This window comes from Eulemur rufifrons, chromosome 7 (genome assembly GCF_041146395.1).
Source record: "Eulemur rufifrons isolate Redbay chromosome 7, OSU_ERuf_1, whole genome shotgun sequence".
In the NCBI taxonomy this organism is placed as follows: Eukaryota; Metazoa; Chordata; class Mammalia; order Primates; family Lemuridae; genus Eulemur; species Eulemur rufifrons.
The window spans coordinates 91092099-91117188 of record NC_090989.1 but is presented as its reverse complement, the minus strand read 5'-3'; the positions used below and the strand labels follow the sequence as shown (position 1 = coordinate 91117188).

At 35.6% G+C, this 25090-nt stretch overlaps 1 protein-coding gene and 2 non-coding genes across 3 annotated transcripts in view; 1 reads left to right on the top strand and 2 right to left on the bottom strand.

Moving 5' to 3' along the window:
* Window positions 1–25090, bottom strand: part of PHC3 (polyhomeotic homolog 3) — a 75510-nt gene that overhangs the window by 32750 nt on the left and 17670 nt on the right. The window contains exons 5-7 of the mRNA XM_069472939.1: window positions 14140–14298; window positions 10949–11047; window positions 4594–4840 (exon numbers count right to left, since the gene is read on the bottom strand). Of these exons, the coding sequence (XP_069329040.1) occupies window positions 4594–4840; window positions 10949–11047; window positions 14140–14298 (505 nt within the window). The remainder of the gene's footprint in view (window positions 1–4593; window positions 4841–10948; window positions 11048–14139; window positions 14299–25090) is intronic.
* LOC138388786 (U6 spliceosomal RNA) lies at window positions 14593–14695 on the top strand. The gene has a single exon (XR_011234276.1). It is a non-coding gene; the product is annotated as a U6 spliceosomal RNA (small nuclear RNA).
* LOC138388698 (U4 spliceosomal RNA) lies at window positions 14705–14845 on the bottom strand. The gene has a single exon (XR_011234196.1). It is a non-coding gene; the product is annotated as a U4 spliceosomal RNA (small nuclear RNA).

Here is a 25090-nt window from a genome sequence, read left to right as displayed (position 1 = left end):
AGTTTTTAAGTAAAGTTATAATTTAAATTTATCATAGTCTTGAAATATAATGGATACTATATATAATAGAATGACAATTCTTTCTGTGCACTAGCAAGTAAGCAACCCTTTTATATTCTAGAGTTCATAATTCAATAGATTAATAATCTATTCTTTCACCTAAATTAAATTTTTCTTGGATCAGAAATCAAAGTGAGTTACTTACTTTATAGTAGTCTATAAGTTCAACTGACAACACATATAATGATGAGGATATTTGAAACAATACCTCAGCACAAGAAAAGCCCTGGTGCTCTAGAGAATCATATCATGTTAGTTAATTTCTCTGATTTTTCATTATTATTATTTTAGAGATGGGGTCTCGCTCTGTTGCCCAAGCTGGAATGCAGTGGCATGATCATAGCTCACTGTAGCCTTGAACTCCTGGGCTCAAGTGATCCTCCTGCTTCAGCCTCCTAAGTGGCTGGGACTACAAGGGTGTGCCACTGGGCACAATTTCTCCGATTTTAATAAACATTTTATTATTTTCAGAGAGGCTTTATATTTGGAGAATTAATTATACATCTCACATATGTATAACTCTTTATTATTTATAGTAACATATTTCATTCAATAGTTACAACCATCACATTAGGTAGACAGGGTACTATACCAATCCAACATATTATAGATGAAGAAACTGAGTAGTTATGTGACTCGCCTGAAATCATTTGGCTATCAAGGACAGTATTGGGTCTAAAAGAAGCTATAATCCTGAGTCTAGGGCCCTCTTATAGACTGAATGTTTGTGCCTCCTCCCAAAATTCATATACTGAAGTTCTAACCCACAATGTGTCTGTGTTTGGAGATGGGACCTCTAAAGAAGTAATTAAGGTTAAATGAAGTTATAAGGTTGGGGCCCTGACATGATAAGATTTGTGTCCCTTTAAGAAGGGACATCAGAAAGCTTTTCCCCCTTCTCCACACACCCCATACACACTCAGAGTAAAGCCCACATAAGGATATCCGCAAGCCAGAAAGAGAGCCCTCACCAGAAACTGAACACTGCCAGACCTTGATCTTGGCCTTTCCAGCCTCCAGAACTGTGAGAAAATAAACTTCTGTTCTTTAAGCCACCCAGTCTATGGTATTTTATTATGGCACCCAGAGCAGACTAATTAATACAGGACCTTTTAACTACATACTGAATTAATGTCTGCAAGAAACAGTACATATTTTTTCCACTCAGAATGGTTTCATAAAATCTCTAAAAACCACTATTTAACAACTTCAGCTCTAATGCAGTTCAGAATTATTTCCAGACATTTGATTAAAGTTTGCCTTTGTGGAAACTCCACCTTCAAGGAGAAATGATAAAGAAAATCAAATTACTTTATCACCCTAAAAATGCATGTAAGGAAACAACAATAATCATGTCCATTATAATAATTATTAGACTATACTACATTAGAATACAAGTAGATTTTTTTTTTTTACATTTAAAATGACCTGAAGGGGACCCGGTGTGGTGGCTCATGCCTGTAATCCTAGCACTTTGGGAGGCCAAGGTGAGAATATCACCTGAGGCCAGGAGTTTGAGATCAGCCCGAGCAATATAGTGAGACTCCATCTCTACAAAAAATAGAAAAATTATCCGGGTGTAGTAGTGCACCCCTGTAGTCCCAGCTACTCAGGAGGCTGGGGCAGAAAGATAGCTTGAGCTCAGGAGTTTGAGGTTGCAGTGAGTTATGATGATGCCACTGTACTCTAGCCCAGGCATCAAAAATAAATAAATAAATAAATAAATAATAAAAATGACCTGAAGGAACATTTTTCTAATTGAGGAAAAGGACAAATTACCAATTTTAGAATCTCCCAAAATATCTTAGCTTCAGATTAACTTCCCACCAATAAAAGCAGAAAAACTAAAAATATGGCTGTGGCCTTGCTGGAAGATATATATTGCTCTGATTAACTGCAGTGTAAAAGCTTAACAAACATGTAACTTTGATCACTACAAAGGTTTATGTGGTTTAGGATGTTCTGTGTGGTTTTGTTTCTAATCAACAACACTATGGAAAACAGGGGTTTGAGTTATACATGTAAGATCTGAATTTGGAATTAAAATTGACCTGAGATCTTTGGTGGTTTTGGCTCACCAGTCTCCTCCATACATACATAAAATATTGGCCATCAGAGAAAGGCCAACTATGAGGATATTATCACACTATCAATGCAAGAGGGAAGAATAAATTGCAAATTAAAACCAGATATTGGGAGTTAAGGAGGACTGAAAATCCAAAAGATCTCCTTGTTTGAACTAACCCTGAAAGAGTTCCTAGCTTTCTTTGACAGTAACATTCTCTTTGGAAAGAAATTAACCTACCCTTCATTATAAGCTGTCAAAACTACTCACTAAAAATTGTTCCCTGAGCAGTCACTCCAAGCACAGTGGGTCACTGCTACTCCACACTAACTCTCTGTCAACACGGACCAGATGATGGTTTGAGCCTCACAGGACAGTGCAAAAACCCAGCTTTCAAGCCATACGGAGAGCAGAGCCTGGCACACAAATAGATGTTCATAAAAGAATTCATGTCTAACTACATTATGAAAAGATTAATTAATTTATATATTACATCAAAGCCTTTACTTAACTAAGATTCAGATGTAACAATTCTAAGCAGAGTGATACCTAATTAATGCCAATTAGAAAGGCTGTTATAATTTCCAAAATCCAAATGAAAAAAAAAACGAACTATTAATCCAACAAATATGTACTGCCCACCTAACGTAGGTAAGTACATATAAGGCACAACTTAGTACTGTCACAATACAAGGATGAAAAGGTGAATCTGAAAAAGGCCTAAAGAGTTAAGAAATGTAAAGTGCTAAAATAGTGCCTGACATATACAGAAGCACTCAATATTAATATCCTATCCTCAAGGAACTTACTTTTTAGTAAAGAAGCTAAGATCAATAAGTATATAAATAACTATAAAAGCAAAGGAACCATAATGGAGCATAAAATGCTACAGAAGTTCAGAATGAGGAAAAATTTCTAACTAGGGGAATCAGACAATGCCCAGATTTTGAAATTTGGTGATGTAAAGAATGTCGGCAATATTAACAGAGGAAATATGAAAAGTGAAATAGGTTTAAGCAGAATAAAGCAGGCTTCAGTACTGTAAAACAAATCTTTAAAAAGTAAAGCAGGCCAGGCACAGTGGCTCATGCCTATAATCCTAGCACTTTAGGAGGCTGAGGCGGGAGGATTGCTTGAGGCCAGGAGTTTGAGACCCCGTCTCTACACGCCTGTAGTCCCAGCTACTTGGGAGACTCAGGCAGCAAGATCACTTGACCCCAGGAATTTGAGGTTACAGTGAGCTATGATGACACCACTGCCCTCTAGTTCAGGCAACAGAGCGAGGCCCGGTCACAAAAAAAAAAGTAAAGCAGAGAATGAAATGACAGAAAGAAGATGCTTACCTGATGAGGTTGTTGGAATGAAGAAAGATTATTTTTTTAATGAAACACATGTGAGGTGTCTAGTCCAGTACATCACACACAAACACATGCTCAAATAAATAATAGTTACAGTGATATAAAAAATGCGGATATATTAAGAATAGGGAAGGCTGGTTCGAGTGCAGTGATGTTTACAACTAATTGATCACCACCAGTTACAGATTCCTTTGTTCCTTCTCCACTCCCACTGCTTCACCTGACTAGCCTTAAAAAATAAAAGAATAGGGGAGACCTAAGTATGTTTGAGAAGCTAAGGAAAGGATCTAGCATGAGAAGACAAAAGATGCTACAGTAACTATGTACTAAAGAAGGTCAGAAGCAGGAAGATGGGATCCTGTCAAAGATGGGATCAATGACATAGGCAAATGGTGCTGACGTTAAGAAGAAAGGAGGCAACTCTTTTTCTTATTAGAAGTGAAGAAAGCTCAATCTTGAGATTTTGAGATTAACAGAAGAGACAGTAAGAAAACTCACTCTGGATGGCCCCAACATTTTCAGTATAAGAATCATGAGGCAAGGTTATCTGTAGAAAGCAAAGGAAGCACAGGTGGAATTCAAAGCTGAATGAGAATGAAAATGACTTAGGTGATTCCCTGACATGATCCTTTCAGAAATGAAAAAAAGTAACGTGCTAAGGAAAATAACTGTGCATAATCCTTATTTTTCAAAGTGGCAAATTCCTCCCACTGGTGACAACTTTAAAGAAAACAATATACTGGCTTTCTTACAAGCTTTTAAAATTGTTCCACTAAAGCATATTAAATAAACTACAGGCAAATCTTTTTTTACAACTAAAAGGTTTTATCAATATAAGGAGAGACCAGCACATAATAACGATGTTAATCAAATGTCAATTGATTTAAAAAATCTATTTTATTATTATAATTTCTTTTAGCTGTTGGGCTTTTTAAATTTCTCTTTTTTTAAGCTACATATTAAGATGTTCTTTTTTTTTAACTTGTGAAATTCACATTTTAAAATGCTTTAAAAGTGTCCTTCTTGTTCAAGTAATGGACATGCTTTGTTTTTCTCTGTCTGCTAAGAATATGAATAATGCAACTATTTTCAACAAAAGTTTTATCCCACCTGGTGCTATTAACTGGTGAATACTTGATGTCCGGGTGACAGCTGTGCTTCGTGATTCCAGACTTGGACTTTCTCCTTTCTTATTACTTTCTGGAGAAGGATCTCGTTGGCTGATTTTAGAGCTGGTCACTGTTGTTTTGTTATGACAAATTGTCAACGACTGAGTTTGACTAGTGCTTTTTGGTGGACCATTCTGTGAGCTAGATAATACACCCAACTTCTGGCTGCGTAATGTTAAATTCTGAACCTAAGAACCACATAACAGAAAATAAGGATGAAAAGAGATGGTTTTAATTGATGTGGTAATTATTACCATTATGTCAATAGTGACAACACATTTAAATTATGTTTTTCATACAAAAAGCTCCACGCACTTGAAACAACTGATTAATCCTGAAGGAGAGTTATTAATCTAAGTAATCACATCTTAAATATTAAGTGGCAATTTTTTAAAAAGACAGTAAGGGAAAGAAAGCAAGGAAGGAAAGAGGAGAGGAAGAGAGAGGAACATGAAGATCTAAATGAAAACTATATATATAAAAGAGCAAATGAACTATGAATATGAAAAAATTATTCTGCAACATACTGTATTTAAAAGGTAATAGCTTTTAACTATAGAGATTATAAGGGTACACTAATCTTATAAGAAAATTAATTCACCAAATCATCTACCTTATTGTCATAATTATAAAAAGCATTTTCAAACAGGTCCTTTTTAAATTTAAATTTTGTTGTTGTTATTGGACACTCATTACCTTAGAAAACTAGATTTCATGAACTGAAAAGATTGTGCATAGCCCTAAAATGGGTTTGTGTGGTGGCTCCTCTCTATACCCAGGGCTATTCTAAACATACTGCCAGTTTGGATGGTGGCAAGGATTATCCCAATTACTCTCACCTGAAATTTGTAACATTTTCAAACAGAAAGGCAGAAAATGCTTCTCCAAAAAGCCTAACTTCTTGCCTATTTAGAATGCACCAAATACATTAATACTAGCACTGGCCCCGGGAGGGAAATTGAAGTAAAAGAGATTCCAAAGTGACAAAGTAAATGATATATTGCTGCTTTATAAATGTTCTTCAGTTTCACGTGTGTTCTGTCTCTACAACGGTAACTCATGCTCAAAGGCTATACTCTCTCTGTCCAAATGCCAAGTATAATTTTCAGCCAATAGCAAGTACTAAACAAATGTTTACTTCAGGCCAAAGTTTTAATCAGTTCTATTCTAAGCTACTGAAAGAATTTTCTAAGTGAGACCATATGAAGGTGACTTCCCTGATTTTTCTCAAATATTTCATATCAATGTAAATATAAATGGGCTAATAATCATTGTATTATTAAAGGTTAATGCAAAAACAAAATACACTAAAATCAAGATTTTTCAGATTGCCAAGGCTCTCCACAATCTAGGCCCAAACCACTTTGAACTCCACTTTCTACTCCTCCAGCCCATAGTTCTCACATTCTAGCCAAACTATTCTGCTCACCACTCTCCAAACGTATCTTGCACTTCCTTCATTTTGAGCCCTTGCTCAAGTGCCTCTTGCCTAAATGCCACCCTTCCTCAAAGCTCTTTCCTGAAGCCCAACCCATTCTTCCAAGCCCAGTAAAATCCCACTCACGCTTCCCAAGAAACATTCCCAAAGGCCATGGTTAGAAAATAATTTCTTCTTCCCCTTTAGAACAATTTTCCCATAGATTTTGGGTCATACTGCCTATAGCCCTGACAAATGCCTAGCTGGTATTAGAACTACTAATATATTAATATGTGTGTCAGTGAAATACTGAGACTGGCTGATAGGCTCTCATCTCTAACATTCATTTTCGTACTCCCTGCAGTTCAGTGCTGTAAACATAATAGAAACTCCACAAGTCTGAGGTATTCTCCTGTATCTAATTTTGAAATATATAGTACATGGCTATTTTTTGGAAGGTACTTATATTTATGGTTTTCTTAAGCTAACATTAAAATCTGTACATATTTATCCAAAAAAATCTCAACAAATATCTGGTGGAGGCACATTAAAATCTCCCAGGAAGCAAAAGCAAGATAATATAAAATTTAACATTTGCCACAAATGATCTATAAAGTAGACCATATAATAATGATAATCAAAGGTGAATAATAATCTGAAAAACTTGAAAGTATTATGAAATGAAAAATATATTCACAGTAAATAAGTATTTGACACAATGAACCCTAAAACCTGCAGCACATCCATTTCTATAGAATAATATACTTTTTTTTCTAATTTTCCTTTTGTTTTCTGGAATTCTGAAAGAAAATGTATGTATATTTTCATGTGTTATATATTATTTATATGAATACATAAATTTTAGAATATGGCTATAATATCTATGGTCATCTTGACTTAAATTTTGACATGGTTTAAATAAATTACAATTTATTTAAATTGTAATACTCCCAAAGCATATTACAGAGTTAATTTAGCTGTTAATGGAAAGATCACATATTCAGATTTCTTTGACAGAGTTTCACTTGTAAGAGAAAACTCAACCTTTCTAAGATATATATATACCTAAGATAAAAATATAAGGGCACTCTAATGTCCAACTTTCATTTCATCTGAACCTATGACTGGATAATGAGAACTTTATGACTTTTGAAAAAGTACAGATTTTGTAGGAGTTATTTTTGCTAATTTCACATCTTACTTTTCTATAGTGAGTTCCCCCCTTGCCAAAATAAAACTTCAGATTTGATATTTCTCAATTACTAACAAATTAATTTTCTTAAACCACAAATATGGTTTTAATAATCAACAAAGTAGAGCAGAAATTTTTCTAAATTAAAGTTACCACTAAAGTGTACAAAGTATCAGCATCACCTACTACTCCTTACTGCCATTTCAAAAGCACAGCAAAGAGGAACAACATTCATAGAGAAATTCCTAAAGCTCAATCCATTTCTCTGGTTCCTCCAAAGTCCATCCTTGAAATAAGTCAAATCATCCCAGAGCCACATACCTTGAACACATCAAATTGGACCCCAAACCCCACTTTTACAAATTACTTTGACTCCATTCACATTAAAGATGATATAAGATGTTTTCTTCGTGAGAACCCACAAGACAAACTGTGTTCTAGTGAACATGTTAAAAATAGTTGTATTTTCCTAATCAACTGGTTTGTTTTACCTTGGAAACTATAAATCCTTCAGGTAGTTTAAATAAATTCCAAACATGTAAACTATACTGCCAAAATTACATATTACAAAGTTAATTTAGCCATTAACGGAAAGATCATATATTCAGATTTCCTCGATAGGGCTTCACTTTTGAGAGAAAACTCATCCTAATAATAGCTTTACTACTAGCTACTTGAAAGCTAAGAACCAACTTTGTGACTCAACTTCAGATATTCAGACAATGTATAACTAAAGCAGTATTAATAATCAGTAGCGTGTGATAACTTATTATGTGGCAAGCATTGTGTTAAGTACTTATTGTCTCATGCCTTATAACAACTCTGAGTCTTTACTTCCAGTTTACAGAGAAGAAACTGAGGCTTAGCAAGGATTATAATAACAGCTAACATTTAGTGCGTACTATCTACGAGACACTGTTCTGTTTTACATTTATTAACATATTTAATCCTCACAACTCTATGAAGTATAATTATTTTACAAATGTTCTATTGTATATTGTTGAAACTGAGTTGAGACGTTAAGGATGTATAATAAGAAAGTGGTAGAGCAAGTATTTGAACCCAGGTAGTCTGGCTCGTAAGTCCATACTTATAAACACAATACTATGACCTTGTCCAAAAATCAATCAGCTGGCAAGTGTTGTTGCTGAAGTCAGAATTTGAACCCAGGTCTTCCTATCCCTGCCTTTGTAAAAAAAAAAAAAAAAAAAAAAATACTACTTATTGAGTGCTTAAAATGTTCTAAACACTAAACATACATACTACTCATTCAACTTGCCCTACAAATATGAATGAATATTAGAGATGGTTAGTAACTTGTCTAAAGTCACACAATTAATAATTGACTGAAGTGGGAGTTGAACTTAAGTCCATATCCGACTTCATGCATGTAAGTTGAATAGCAATCTCGCTCCCATGTATATGACACTTTCCTAGTTTTATTTGTGCTTTTTTCTTACATGCTTTCAATTCATTTTACCATTTTTTATTGTATGCATCTTGTAAACTAATTAAAATCTTAGTTGGAACAAAGTATAAATGAAAAAATAAAATTTAAACTATTCTGGAAATTGATGATAGTCTAATAGTCTAACTCTATTAGGTTCTATAAAACCAAAACTAAAGAGAACAGGAAGATCATTACTTCAACAAATTCATTCCACAAAGAGACATTATAAAAGTTTAGAGCTGAAAAAACCTTAACATTAACAAAGACAAAGGTCTCATTTTGTAAATATGGAAAGAAAAGTCCAATAAAGTTAAGGAATTATGGAAGGTCACAGAGCAAGTCAGAAGTTTAACTGACTACCATCTTTATATACTAATACATAAAAATTCACCTTTATTATTAAATGAAGTAATATATACAGAGGTTCTATGAAAAATACCAAGGAATATTACTATCTCATTTTTTATTTTTTACCAGAAGATTAAGATTATTAAATTAAAAATAGGAAGCCAAGGATGGACCCTAAGATATACCAATTTCTGCCATTTGCAATCTAAAACATTTACTATGAAAAAAACCAAAATGTAGTATCATGAAAAACAATATGCTACTCAATTGTTTTAATTTAAAATTTACTCAAATTCACTGTTATGAGATTTACTGAGGTGTAACTTATATAAAATAAAATGAATGAACCAGTTCAATGAGTTTTCACATATGTATATACCATATAACCACCACCCCAATGAAGATATAGAACATTCCCATCACTCTAAAAGTTTACTCATGCCCCTTCCCAATCAATCTCCCCCCACTTTCTGCCCCAGGTACCACTGATTTTTTTCAATACAGATACTTTGCCTATTCTAGAATTTCATATAAATAGAATCACAGAGCATGTATTCCTCATGTCTAGCTTCTTTTGCTAAACATGTTTCTGAGATTCACCAGTAGTTTGTTCTTATTTTTGAACAGTATTCTACTATATGAATACATCAAAATTTGTTTATCCATTCAGCAGTTAAAGAACATTTGGTTGTTTCCAATTTGGGGCTACTCTGAATAAAGCAGCTATGAATATTCGTTTGCATGTCTTTATGTGGATGTATGTTTTCACATCTGTCAGGGTAAATGCACGGGAGAATTGCTGGGTCACAAGTTAAGTGTATGTTTGTTTAACTTTATAAGGAACTGCCAAACTGTTTTCCAAAGTGGTTGTATAATTTTACACTCTCATCAACACTGTATGAAAGTCTGGTTGCTCCACATTTTTGCCAATGTATGGTATTATCGGTCTTCCTCATTTCAGCCATTCTAGTGAGTGTATAGTCATACTCATTGTGGTTTTGACTTGTATTTTTGTAATAAATAATGATGTTGAATGTTTTTTTATGTGCTTATTGGCTTTTGGTATATTCTTTTGTGAAGTGTCTGTTCAAATCATTTGCCCATTTTTAATTGAATTGCTTATGATCTTACTGAGTTGTAAGCATAATTTGTATATTCTGGGTACAAGTCCTTTGTCAGATATGTGTATTATGAACATTTTCCCTCTGTAGCTTGCCTATTCATGTTTGTAATCATATATTTTAAAGAACATCTTTAAATTTTGATAAAGTTCCAATTATCATCATTTTCTTTTATAATTAGTGCATTTTGTGCCCAAAGAAAGCCTTGCCTACCCTAGAGTTGCAAAAATATTATCCTATGCTTTCTTCTAGAAATTTTATAGTTTTACCCTACCTCTAGATTAATTTTGTGAATAACGTGAGGAGAAAGTTAAGGTTTGTTTTTTCCATAGTGCCGAATAAAGTAATATCCTACTCAATTTTTTTAATTTAAACTTTATCTAATTTAATTCATATGCAAACTTTAAATCCATCTTGACTAAGTTATTATATAACTGCTTGCAAAGGAAATCTACACAAAATACATCTCAGATAAGAAGAGAAATAAATCTGCTTTACAATAAAACTAAACACACAATGTCATTAGCAAAAACTCTCATTAACCTTGACCAATGCCAAATAACCTAAATATCTGTGTTTAATGATATTATAATTTCTACAGAACAAAAACATTTTAGTAAAGTTCTCATTGTATTTTATTAAATTCCAATTTGAAATGCATGACAAAGAGCACTGAAACCATCAGTAACTTAAATACAAATGGAATGCTTATCTTTAACCTAAAGATCCGGATCTCAAGTACCATGTTATGAAGCTAGACAAGCTCACCTGAGTAGCTGCAGACTGACAGGAAGATGACGATGACGACGAGACAACAGGAATGTCAGACTGTACAGCAGCCACAGTGGTAGCGGGTGTGAAAATCAGCTGTACAGACAGAAAACCAAAAAAGTACCCTAAGACAAAAGAACATGTCCCACACACAATGTATAGCAGGCAAAAGAGACTGAAATTTGGGACAGAAAGACAATGCAGGCCAGAGGCAGTGGCTCATGCCTGTAATCCTAGTACTCTGGGAGGCCGAGGTAGGAGTACTGCTTGAGCTCAGCAGTTCTGGACCAGCCTGAAGAAGAGTGAGACCCCATCTCTACTAACTAAAAACAGAAAAAATTAGCTGGGCGTCATGGCTGGGCCTTAGTCCCTGCTACTTGGGGGGCTGGAGGATCACTTGAGCCCAGGAGTGTGAGTTTGCAGTGAGCTATGATGATACCACTGCACTCTACCCAGGGCAACTGAGTGAGACTATGCCTCAAAAAAAAAAAAAAAAAAAGAAAGAAAGAAAGAAAAAGAAAACCGAACCCCACCCCCCACTCTTCATTAAAAAAAAAAAAAGAAAGAAAGACAGTTCTAAAGTACTGTCTCCTAAGTGAAAGGTTTTACATGACAAAGAGAAGTTTCTGATAATAGGGAACTCAAAAAACATCAAAAACATTTTTGAAATAGCTCATGATTCTGATGAGTAGAAATATAAATCAGTCCTCAAAAAATAAAATATATTTTGGTAAAATGAAATCCTCAGGCTGGGTGCAGTGGCTCACACCTGTAATCCTAGCACTGTGGGAGCAAGAGTGAGAACCCATTTCTACCAAAATTAGACAGGCGTAGCCGCACGCTGCCTGTAGTCTCACCTACCCAGGAGGCTGAGGTAGGAGGATCGCTTGAGCCCAGGAGTGTGAGTTTGCAGTGAGCTATGATGACGCCACTGCACTCTACACAGGGTGACAGAGTGAGACCCTGTCTCAAAAAAAAAAAAAAAGGAAATGTGAACCCCTTTCCTTACTCCCCACCTTCAAATTAAAAAATAATAAAAAAAAGAAATCCTCAGACCAAATTGTGTCCCAAATAAGCTATTATACTCAAATTTTTCCTAGCTCAAAACTACTGCAGCAGAATTCCTAAAATGGAAAATTAAAATAGACTACAGTCACTATTTTGGGACACAAATTAAAATTTCAGTGAAAAACATAAAAAGAAACACCAAAAAGCCTTTTCAGTCCTCTTTCCCACAAGGATAACTATGTCACATACTACACTACAAAATTTCACTCAGCTACAAAGGATCTATATGGCAAACCCAGGTTGCTCTTGATTTTAAAGCTATTTGTTAAAGAAATAGTCTAAATGTAAATGTCACAACATGTCAAAATTCAACAACAAAAGAGCGTGCAAAAAAGCGTCACAAAAAAACACATAATTTATTTACTCATCACTTTCAATGTCTTTTTCAATATTAAAACAAATGCCATTAATTTCTAAGGCAACGCAATCCACTCAGAGATTATTCAACTCAACTTAGTAATACACAGTTGTTTCAAAGAATGTGTAAATACTCTATTTCAAAATTGTATCAGGTATTCAGTTCTTCATTGCTGTTTAACTTAAAATGATCAATTAGATGATCTTTATTAACTTTTTTCCACAACCTTCTGTGAATCCAGAATTTAAGTGATCTTTTAAAACTTCAGTTCTTTAGTATATTAACTTTAAGTGAATTCAACAACAAAGTACAGTCGGCTCTCCGTATCTGTGAGTTCAACCAACCATGGATTGAAAAAATATTTGGGGGAAAAATGAGTGTGTCTGTACTGAACGTGTATAGACTTTTTTTGTCATCATTCCCTAAATATAGTATAACAACTACTTAAAAAGCATTTACATTGAATTAGATATTAAAAGTAATCTAGAGATGATTTAAAGTATACAAGAGGATATGCGTAGATTATATGCAAATACTATGTATGTTACTTGTAAGAGACTTCATCATCTTCGGATTTGGGCGTCCACAAGTGTGGGGATGTGGAGCGGGGTGTGTGTGTGGTGTGTGTGTGTATGTTCTGGAACCAGTCCCTCCCCCATACCAAGGGACAACTGGCATAACTTTCATGAAAAGGTTATTTCCAGTACAAACACCCTGAAAGCACTAAACCTAAACAGAAGCTATTCCATTTAATTTGAACCATATGAAACTGCTGGTTTTAGTGGTCCAAAATGGTCAACTCCCAACCATTTCAAAGGGTTTAACCTAATTTTAAAGCATATTGTTAGTTAAATATAATAACACCAGAGAAAAAAATCCAGAAATATGGTAATGTCTATTGAATAATCTGTGAAAAATAGGTGAGTCATGTCATTATTTCCCATTAGAAACATGACTGGAAACTTTCTTTACAATTTTAGAGAACTGGGGATCCAGATATATATTCAGTTCATTGGACAAATAAGAACATAAGTAAATATTAGGGCCAAAGCTTTTGTCTACCTTCCTATAAAGACATCAAATAAAATAAATGTCAACCAATTTCTACATTCTTTAAAGAAGCTCAACAATTAAATTAGGAAATTAGTAGGTTTTCAAATACAGAATAAGCAAATTAATATTCCTATACTAATAAAAGATCAAACTGAACATAAGAATACAAATAACTTTACAGAATTTCAGATGGGAATAACCAAAGCTAGAAGTCATCTGAGAAATTATCAGGAATTCCAATCCAGATTTCAGAAGATCCCAGGATATAAATTCTAATTTATAGTTAACAACTAAATTTTTAACATCTCTAACTATTTCATCAAATCTAAGTTGTCAAAAATATACAAGGAATTTATGTACCATTAAGTACCAATTACAAGGTGCCGTTAATTACAAAATGCATCCGAATTGCAGATTAAAATGTGAAAAAACTTTTGAAATAGATGAAATTTAGTATCAAAAAATAAACACTCTTACGTTATAGAATCTCTATTCCCAATGTTTGAAATTGCTATTATATTTGATACCAAGAAGCCTTATTAATTAAAAGTAGAATTTTTTAATGGCAAATGTAACAAGTGCTGAGCACATTCACACAAAATAAAACATTTCTTATATATTAAAAATGCCTCTTATGTCATCAAATCAAGAAACATTTTGTTCTCTCAAGTCCTTAAACACTGAAAAGTTTTGGTAGCTCATATCTTACCATTTGAGCTCGGAGATACATTTGAGCTTGGCTTGCCGTTAGGGTAGGGGAGGTACTCCCTAGTAACATAGTCTGTTGGGTAATACTGCCGCTGGTAGAACTGGAAGCTTGGGAACGGCTTATTAACTGTGCAGGTGTAGGAGAGGTGGAGAGGTTGATCTAAGGAAGAAAACATATTAGGTCATAGGCTTCCATTTCTTGCTTCCATGTTAATGAATTTCACACCAAGCTCAGTTAGTCAATCAATGGTATAAAGTGTGGCTAAGAAACCCAAAAGAGAGGCCTTTATCTTTGACACTCTCTGAACTTCTTGGGCAATTATTTGCATATATGCAAACAATAGCATGGACTGGTTAGTAGGACAACTTTTAAGGCTATCCGCAATGTGTTTCAGTAAGATTTCCAGTATCTTAAAATATCATTTCTACTACCTCCTAAAAAATTAGGGCCAGTGCTCACTTTGGCAGCATATAACAAAATTGGAATAATACAGAGAAGATTAGCATGGCCCCTGCACAAAGATGACATGCAAATTCATGAAGCATCCCATATATTTTTTTTTCAGTCTCCATAGAGACTGTCAAAAATTGCCAATGCCGACTGTATTTCAAGTCGTCATGGCGGGGTATTGGGAAAAGTTTTCAATTAGCAATAATCACGCCTCACATAAACCTCATTGGCTATTATACTGCCACTGCGCAAAGCTAGGCATTCCATATTTTTAAGAGAGGATTTTGAACATTCCCAACACTAAAAAATGATAAATGTTTGAGGTAATGGATATGCTAATTACCTGATTTGATCATTATACATGGTATATACGTATATAACCCTATACCCCATAAATATGTACAATTATGTATCAATTAAAATTATAATAAAAATTAGGGCCAATGTTCCATTATTTTAACATTCCACATAACTTAAAATATTCTAATCAACAGTTCACACTATTTTGTCATATTCTGTCACTTTTTTTGTTTTTTTTGAAAACAGAGTCTCACTCTATTGTCCTGGCTGGAGTACAGCGGCCTCATCATAGATCACTTCAACCTCAAACTCAGCTCAAGTGACCCTTCCACCTCAGCCTCTTGAGTAGCTCAAACTACAGGTGCATGCCATCATATCTGGCTAATTTTTTTAGATTTTGTAGAGACAGGGTCTCACTATGTTGCCCAGGCTGGTCTCAAACTCTTGGCCTCAAGTGATCCTCCGACCTTGGCCTCCCAAAGTGCTATGATTACAGGCGTGATCCACAATATCCAGCCAGTATTCTGTCATATTTTGAGGAGTTTGTGAAGTTAACAAAAATTAAAACACAGATAATCGATTCATATATATAAAAACATACATGTAACATATAATTAGCATAAAGTTCTAACTTAAAAGCACTCACAGCAGAAGAAAATACAATTGCTAGTTATCAAACATGTAAAAATCCTGAATACTGGCTACAAAATTAAATTATAAACACTATTTTAACACGATAACTGCCGTGTGAGTTATATTTAACTCATGCTAGTTTGGAGTCCAGCACCTACAGTTGGTTTGTGAAAATCTTACTTGTTGATGTTCTTACTGTTACAATTAATATTGACAACTTAACTGCATATAACTCATGCACAGAAAACAATAAAAAATAACAAATTTTTCATTAAATTAGAAAGGATCACTTTGTTTTAGAAGTTTTTTTTATTCTGTTTTTGTAGTAAAACACAGTGGCCCCCAAGGAAAAAAAATTTTTTCCTAGTGTGGCAGTCAACGTGTTAAAGTTTAAAACTGCTGTTAAAGAATAAAGTAGGCCAGGCACAGTGGCCCAGGAATTTGAGGTTGCAGTGCTAGGATCATGCCACTGCAGTCCAGCCAGGGCGACAGAGTGAGACCCTGTCTCAAAAATAAATAAATAAATAAACTAGGGCATAGCCGATCTCCCAGGATACATACCAAACCAGTAACTGGCTGTATCTATAAAAAGAAACTGGGGTGGAGTGGGTAGGGGAATAGGGAAAAGTATACCCTTTTTATTAAATCTTTCCAATTTCAGGTCACATCTATGTATTATCTATTTTAAAAATAAATAATATTTTTAAAGAAACAATAATATAATCTGACCTCAAGCCCTTTTCTGTGGAACAAAACAGACAATAAAATTAAGAAACAATTTATTATGAAAAAAAAGAAAGTATTTACTAGACTTCTGATTCCAGCAACAAGGCAGACTGGACTAATATATCCATGGGCCCAAACACACTCACTGGAATGCTAGATCAATATGAAAAATTAGAATATGCAGCTGAAAACTCAAAAGGAGGGAAGGGAGAGGGAAATTCCCAGGTGCCAGAAAGGAAGGAACTCAAAGCCAGAGATGGAAGCTCCAGCTGACACCAAGGCAGTCTATAGGGGTATACTGGTCCTATTACAGTCAGAAGACTCAACTTTGAGCCTATTTCAGGGGAAGGCTATAAGTGAAATCTCTATTTTGAGCCAAGATCCTGAAAAGGGCTGCTCAATACATGATAGACAAGCTAGAAAAGCTCCACCCATATACTCTGAAAAGCAGCAAGGAAGCTTGCATCTACCCTGCTGCCACTAGAAGTGGCTATGAGAATTAAAACTCCAGGCTTGCACCAAGTAGGGATATAGAATCCAATCCAATTTTTTTTCCTTTTGAGACATGGTGCTGCTGTCACCCAGGCTGGAGTGCACTGGTGCTATCATAGCTCACTGCAGCCTCCAACTCCTGGGCTCAAGTGATCCTCCTGCCTCAGCCTCCTTAGTAGCTGGGACCACAGGTGTGTACCACTATGCCCTGCTAATTTTTTTCTTTTCTAGAGATGGAGTCTCACGATGTTTGGTCTCCAATTCCTGGCCTCAAGTGACCCTTTTGCCTCAGCCTCCCAAAGTGCTAAGATTGCAGATACAAGCCACCATGCCTGGCCTACAGTCCCTGTATGGTTCCATAATCCATCCCAAGACATTAGTATTTGAACCAGTCGAGAACGTTTGTTAAGGTGAATAGTGACTACAGGAAGCTCAGTAAAGGCTACATAAACAGATCGCTCTACTATTTTTGTAACTTTCTGTGAGTCTATAATTATTTAAAAACAAAAAGTTTTCAAAAACTGTATAGTGGGTACACAAGAGTTGGTTATCTAATTCTCTAAGTTTATATGTGTCTTTTAAGTATTTCACAATTTTAATAAAATATTTAAATCTATAATTCAATGCATAAATACAACACAGTATTCTGCAAGCCAGCTCTTAGTCCTAACACACCACTGAAACCTCATTAGCAATAGCAACTATCTAACTGACAAATTCAGTGGATTCTTTTCAGATCATTCCTTTCAAGTCTTCTTTACCAGGTCTTCTTTCTGACCCACCACCAAAATGTTCATGCTTTGTCCATGACACTTTTCTTCTTGAATTCCTAAATTATCATATATGCTTCCAGTTTCCAACAATTGAATCCTGATGACTTTCAATTCTTGACTATAAACCCTTTTTTGGACCTCCAGATCCAGATACCTACAAAATACTTCTGGAAGTCTCTTACCAGCTCAAGCTCAACATATTTAAACACCAAACTAATTATTATTCCTTCTAAACCAGTTTCCCCTCAAATGGCACTGGCATTTTCTGAAATGCCCCCAACACAAATTATCTGGGAATTATCCTGATTCTTCCCTCTTTTACTATACACACAAAATCAGTCCCATGTCTTACTGTTTCTACATCTTTCAGTGTCCTAATTTCCATTTTGATTTTTAATCACTCTGGGCCCATGTCATTTTCAGCTAGATTACTTTAACAGCTACAAATTGATCACTCTTCTTGGAATCTTGACTCCCCCGACTTGCCAGATAATCTTTCCCATATTTTATTAATATTAATTACCCATTTAAGAACCTTCTGGATAAAATTCAACCTCCCATGACTACCTTTCTAGCACCATCTCCTCCCACTTCCCCATACACATCCTTCAGATCATCTATACCAAACTATTTTTTTTTTTTTTTTTTTTTTGTTGAGACAGAGTCTCACTTTGTTGCCCAGGCTAGAGTGAGTGCCGTGGCGTCAGCTTAGCTCACAGCAACCTCAAACTCCTGGGCTTAAGCGATCCTACTGCCTCAGCCTCCCAAGTAGCTGGGACTACAGGCATGCGCCACTATGCCCGGCTAATTTTTTCTATATAGATTTTTAGGTGTCCATATAATGTCTTTCTATTTTTAGTAGAGACGGGGTCTCGCTCAGGCTGGTCTCGAACTCCTGACCTTGAGCAATCCACCCGCCTCGGCCTCCCAGAGTGCTAGGATTACAGGCGTGAGCCACCGCGCCCGGCCCTATACCAAACTATTCAGTGTCATGATGTCTCAGTCACTCATGGCACTAAGAATGATGCTCCTGACCAGACTGAGCATCCTCCCCACCCACCATGCCTCAGTCTATCCCCACCTACGAAATGAACAATTCCTTCTCAAAAATCACCTGTTCTAACAAACGTTTCCAGGAATTCCTACAACCCAAAGTAGAACTGACTATTCCTCCTCCTTTTTGCCTAATTGTTATTGTCCATATATAATACTTTTAGCATGTATCTCTCTCTCATCCTTCTAAATAATAATTTCTTTAAGGGTAGGGACCATGTGTTATTCATCTTTACATGTCCAATATCTATGAAATTGCCTTATTTAATAAAAGTTTATTAAGTTAAAGAATGTCATGTTAAGGCATAATTCATAGTTTTCACATAATATTTAAGCTCATCACAGACAAAGAGAGATAGAATAAGAAAGAGGGGGGGAAAAAACAATTTTAGTATAGTACCTAACGAAGCAAAGTAAAAATGCAGAGATAGTGTGGTGATATTAGTTCAATTCTATTTTTGATGTGCTATGTAATTAATTATTAATAAGCCCCTCAAAAAACTTATTTGTTTTCCTGTACCACCTATGTATGGACATTTTGGATAAAGCCTTGCTCCAAAGATTAAACCATACAGCAGAGTAAAACTGGACCCAGGTTTTCTGACTCACGTATTTCAGCATTCAGGATAATTTTTTTTAAATACGCTGCTTTCTCCCTAATTCTGGTCACTGTGCAGTAATAATGCCTTGGCATTTTTTTCAGTTGGCGACTCTTTTGAAAAACAGCAAAAAAGAAAGACAGACACGCTCAGTAAGGCTATCTAAACATTCTTAAAGAAAAACAATAAAAGTCTTCTTAAAAAATGACTGGCTCCATCCAAGATAGTATAAGAGGTAGTTCACCATTTTTTTATGGCTGAGTAGAACTCCATGGTATACATATATCACATTTTATTAATTCATTCATGTATTGATGGGTACTTGGGTTGTTTCCACATCTTTGCGATTGTGAATTGTGCTGCTATAAACATTCAAGTGTGAATATCTTCTTTACAGAATGTCTTTTTTTCCTGGGGGTAAATACCCAGTAGTGAGACTGCTGGATCAAATGGCAGGTCTACTTTTAGTTCTTTGAGGTATCTCCATACTAGTTTCCATAGAGGTTGTACTAGTTTGCAGTCCCACCAGCAGTGTATGACTGTTCCTATCTCTCCACATCCATGACAACATTTGTTGTTTTAGGACTTTATGATAAAAGCCATTCTCACTGGAGTTAAGTGGTATCTGATTGTGATTTTGATTTGCATTTTCCTGACAATTAGAAATGATGAGCACTTTTTCATATGTTTCTTAGCCATTAGTCTATTTTCTTTTGAAAAGTTTCTGTTCGTGTCCTTTGCCTGCTTTTTAATGGGTTGATTTTTTTTCTTGCTGATTTTCCTGAGTTCTATATAGATTCTAGTTATCAGCCCTTTATTGGATGTATAGCAGGCAAATATTTTCTCCCATTCTGTAGGTTGTCTATTCGCTGTAATGATAGTTTCCTTGGCTGTGCAGAAGCTTCTTAACTTGATCAGGTTCCATTTGTTTATTTTTTGTTGTTGCTGTGATTGCTTTTGGGGTCTTCATAAATTCTTTGCCTAGGCCAATGTCTAGAAGAGTTTTTCCTTTTCTTCTAGAATTCTTATGGCTTCATGCCTTAGATTTAAGTCTGTTATCCATCATGAGTTGATTTTTGTGAGAGGTACGAAGTACGGATCCTGTTTCAGTCTTTTACATGTGGCTATGCAATTTTCCCAGCACCATTTATCCTGGATGGAGCTGGAGCCCATTCTTCTAAGAGAAGTATCACAAGAAGGGAAAAGCAAATACCACATGTACTCACCATTAAATTGGTAATAATTGATCAATGCTTATGTGCATATATGGGAAGTAACATTCATCTGGTGTTGGGCAGGTGGGGAGAGAGAAAGGAATGGGTAAATTCACACCTAATGAGTACAGTGCATACTGTCCGGGGGATGGGTACGCTTGTAGCTCTGACTCAAGTGATGCAAAAGCAATTTATGTAACTGAAGCATTTGTACCCCTGTAATATTCTGAAACAAACAAAAAAAATCACATTGTACCCCTTTAATATATAGAATTTTTATTAGCCAATTATACCTTAATAAAGCTGAAAAATCTACAATTTAAAAAAATATGACTGGCTGATAGTTAAAATGCCTGAGAGTGCTTTTTAAGGAAGTAGAACACAAAGTACAAAGAGAATGTTTTTCTTTTTCTTAAAAAAGAAAAGAGGAAGTAAGAAAACTAAACAGCAACTTCCTGACCACCTGTATTCTTCTTTGCTTAAGTTGTAAGATCAGAGAACAATCGTCATGTCTACTTTAAGTTCCATATAACAAGTAATATGTCAGGCATCTGTAAAACACTCAACCCATGAGGGCCAATAGATCAGTAGTCATCTCTGCAAGAAATCCATCTCTCCAGCTGGCCTGACTAAAAAATAGCTGCCCTTCCTTTCCACAACTGGTAAGGCTCTCCTCTATTTTCTGCTTTGCTCTGCTTACCTAAACAAGATGTCCTTACTGGTTTCCATTATTTTTTCTGTCAATTCCATCCCAACACTCCTAATTCCCTTTCACTGAAAGCCTTGGCCAATCCTGTCACCTCATACCTCAAACCACACTGCACAAAGGAACTCACTCACTGAACCCTATTACTGCAGCTCTCTCCCTACTGGCACTAATTCTAGAAGTCACCAGAGGAAACCAAGTCTGCCAGGAAAAGCCACTTAACTCCCAACCACCTCTTAGTGCCCCCAAAAGGAGGTTCCAGAGGGTCTCTGGCCCAGAGTACTCCTCATAGCCAAAGCCCACTTGAGAGCTGCCTCTATCATTTGACTAATCAGAATCAATCAAGTATATCATACATAGACAAATACTTCACAGACATTAAAAGGGTGATGTATATCTGTATTCAATGGCATTAAAAGATTTTTATGTTCAATGTTAAAAAAACTGCAAAATAATATGCATAATTCAACTTATATAATTACATACAAATGTCTGTGTGTATATATATCACATGTGAAAAACGTTAAGATAACTGCATTGTATGTACACACGATAATGCATACTCATAAAACTATACATGACTAGATTCAATATAAAAACCCACACACTCCTCACTACCTTTAAGAATAGTCACCAAAATGTTAAAGGTGTATAATGCCTACTAGGAGTGAAATTTGGGGTGGTTTATATTTTCTTTTTTCAAGTTTTTTTCTTTTCTATGTAGGTATTAATGTTAGCATCAGAGAGAAAATGCTATTTTCCTTTTTTTAAATGTTTACCTTAGTGTACTGATTTTCTTTTATCGCTTCAAGGCAGTTTATAAATTGTATTGCTTCATTCTTCAGTGGGAACGTCTATGTGAGTAATTCAAATATCTCTAGTAAAAAATGCTATATAGAAATTTTAAGTAATACTGTATGCATGAAAATTTTTTTAAAAGTGTGCATTTTTAATAAAGAAATCAAATAAAATGACTATCCGTTTTATTGTGCAAACACATTACTTCTACTTTCTGCAATATAAGCTGGTAAAAACAAGAAATAGCAACCTCATCCTCTCTGTTTTCAGATTTTGACACCCTAGAAAGAAAAGTTGCAATGTTGAAACAATTAAAACACCGGAAATAATTTTAAATGTCCAGCCATAGGGATGGTTATATAAAATAAAGTCCATCCACACTGTGCAACATTACACAGCAGCTTAAGTGAGACTGATCTCTGTCTGCAAACATAGAAAGCTCTCAAGACACGCTGTTGGCCGGGTGCGGTGGCTCACGCCTGTAATCCTAGCACTCTGGGAGGCTGTGGTGGGCGGATCGTTTGAGCTCAGGAGTTCGAGACCAGCCTGAGCAAGAGCAAGACCCCATCTCTACTAAAAATAGAAAGAAATTATATGGACAGCTAAAAATATATATAGAAAAAATTAGCCGGGCATGGTGGTGCATGCCTGTAGTCCCAGCTACTTGGGAGGCAGAGGCAGGAGGATCCCTTGAGCCCAGGAGTTTGAGGTTACTGTGAGCTAGGCTGACGCCACGGCACTCACTCTAGCCTGGGCAACAGAGTGAGACTCTGTCTCAAAAAAAAAAAAAAAGAAAGACACGCTGTTAAGGGGGAAAAAAAAAAACAAAATGCAGAATATCTACCTGTGTTTACAATGTGTAAAGAAAGTGTTAAACACATATACACACATTTCTCTATGACATACATGTTCACAATACATAGAATGAGATCTGGACAAGTATACAACAAACTGAGGAGACAGAGGGACTGAAAGGGAAAGGAGGCTGAAAAGGACTTAAGATTTTTTTACTTTTTCTGTACCATTGCAATATTTTACAAGAATGCAATAAAGCTGCTCATCATCATACAAATATTCAGGCTACAGTTTTATTTTAGACTAATAATAAGTTTTGTAAAAGGCTTCTACATTCGACCACTTGAAATTACATTTTTAAGAATCCTTGAAAACAATGAGTTTTAAAACTTAAAAAATACCTCCTAAAAAGGATAACAGAGGATGAGGACATTAGCAATAGAACACTGAGAATGACTGGTTATAAGCAAACAATTTTCTCTCAGATAAATTTATAATGGACTCGTTTGATACATGGTTAATCTAATTGGGACATTTTTAGAGAAAACTGAACAGTTTTAAGGTTCTTGATCTAAAAACAAGATCGGCCAGGCACAGTGGCTCACGCCTGTGATCCTAGCACTTTGGGAGGCCAAGACAAGATCGCTTGAGGCCAGGAGTTCAAGACCATTCTAAGCAATAGCAAGACCCCAGCTACAAAAACTAAACCAATTAGCCAGGCATGGTGGCATGTACCTCTAGTCCCAACTACTCAGGAAGCTGAGACAGGAGGATCACTTGAGCTTAGGAGTTTGATGTTGCAGTGAGCTGGGTGATAGAGCAAGACCCTATCTCTAAAGAAATAAAATAAAATAAATAAATATCGTATTGCCCCAATAAGAGTACTCTTAAGAAATTTTTCAAAAGAAAATAACTAGAAATATATGCAAACATATATAATGAAATATTCAATGCAGGTTTACTTATAATAGAAAAAAAAATATTAAAACCACCAGCAAGACACAAGTAGTTAAAAAAAATGGTAGAACATTATATGACCATTAAAAATCACATTATAACCAATAAGTGTAGAAAATAATGGTCTGAGCACAGATTGCATCTCCCTCCTACTAAAATCTACTAAAATAGCAGTTAATAATAAAAAGAACTGAGGAAACAAACAGACATATCTAGACTGTGGGACATTCCATAAGACAAGTGAGCTGAGCTCTTCAAGTGTTACAAAAAAAAAAAAAAAAAAGGCCGGGCACGGTGGCTCATGCCTGTAATCCTAGAACTCTGGGAGGCCAAGGAGGGAAGATTGCTTGAGCTCAGGAGTTTGAGACCAGCGTGAGCAAGAGTGAGACCCCGTCTCTACTAAAAATAGAAAGAAATTATATGGACAACTAAAATATATATAGAAAAAATTAGCCGGGCATGGTGGCACATGCCTGTAGTCCCAGCTACCTGAGAGGCTGAGGCAGGAGGATGGCTTGAGCCCAGGAGTTTGAGGTTGGTGTGAGCTAGGCTGACACCACGGCACTCTAGCCTAGGCAAGAGAGTGAGACTCTGTCTCAAAAAAAAAAATTAAAAAAAAATCAGGGAGGCTTTTTTATATTAACAGGAAAAGAGTCAGAACATCCAAATGCAGTACATAATCCTTAATTAAATCCTGGATGAGGAGAAAAGACTATAAAAAGTATGTGGAGGACTACTAAAAGAATCTCTATATGGACCATATACTACATAATATTATTGGGTCAATGTTAAATTTCTTAGGTGTGATAATGGTACTGTGGTTATGCAGGAGAATCCCCTTCTTAGGCTAAAGTACTTAAGACTAAACTGTCATGATGTCTACAACTTACTTTCAAATGGTCAGAAAACAGTGTATAGATAGGGAGATAGCAAATATGGCAAACAGCAATTGGTATCGCTATGTGAACGGTATATATATGACAGTGTGCTGGTTGGCCTATTTTTTTGTGGGTTTAAATGCACCCCCACACCCCCAAAATATGGAGGATAAAAGAAACAACATCAACAAAAAGAATACATATATAAAGCAAAAAGAAAGAGAGAAGAAGGCACCATCTGCAACAAGATTATTTTATCATGCCGGGTGCAGTGGCTCATGCCTGTAATCCCAGCAACTCAGAAACTGAAGCGGGAGGATCGCTTGAGGCCAGGAGTTTAAGACCAGGCTGGGCCACATAGTGAGACCCCATCTCTAAAAAAAAAAAATTGAAGTAAAAAAAATTTTTTTAAAGGATTATGTTATCACATTTCTATAAGATCCAAAGAAGATGGGATCATACTGATAGAGGAAACAAAGAGAAGTAAGCTGTAGTACAGAATACAGTTATATGAGGAAAAAGACCAGAGTGGATACAAATTCAGAGTTTACAGGCAGGGAGGCAGAGGTTAGAAATG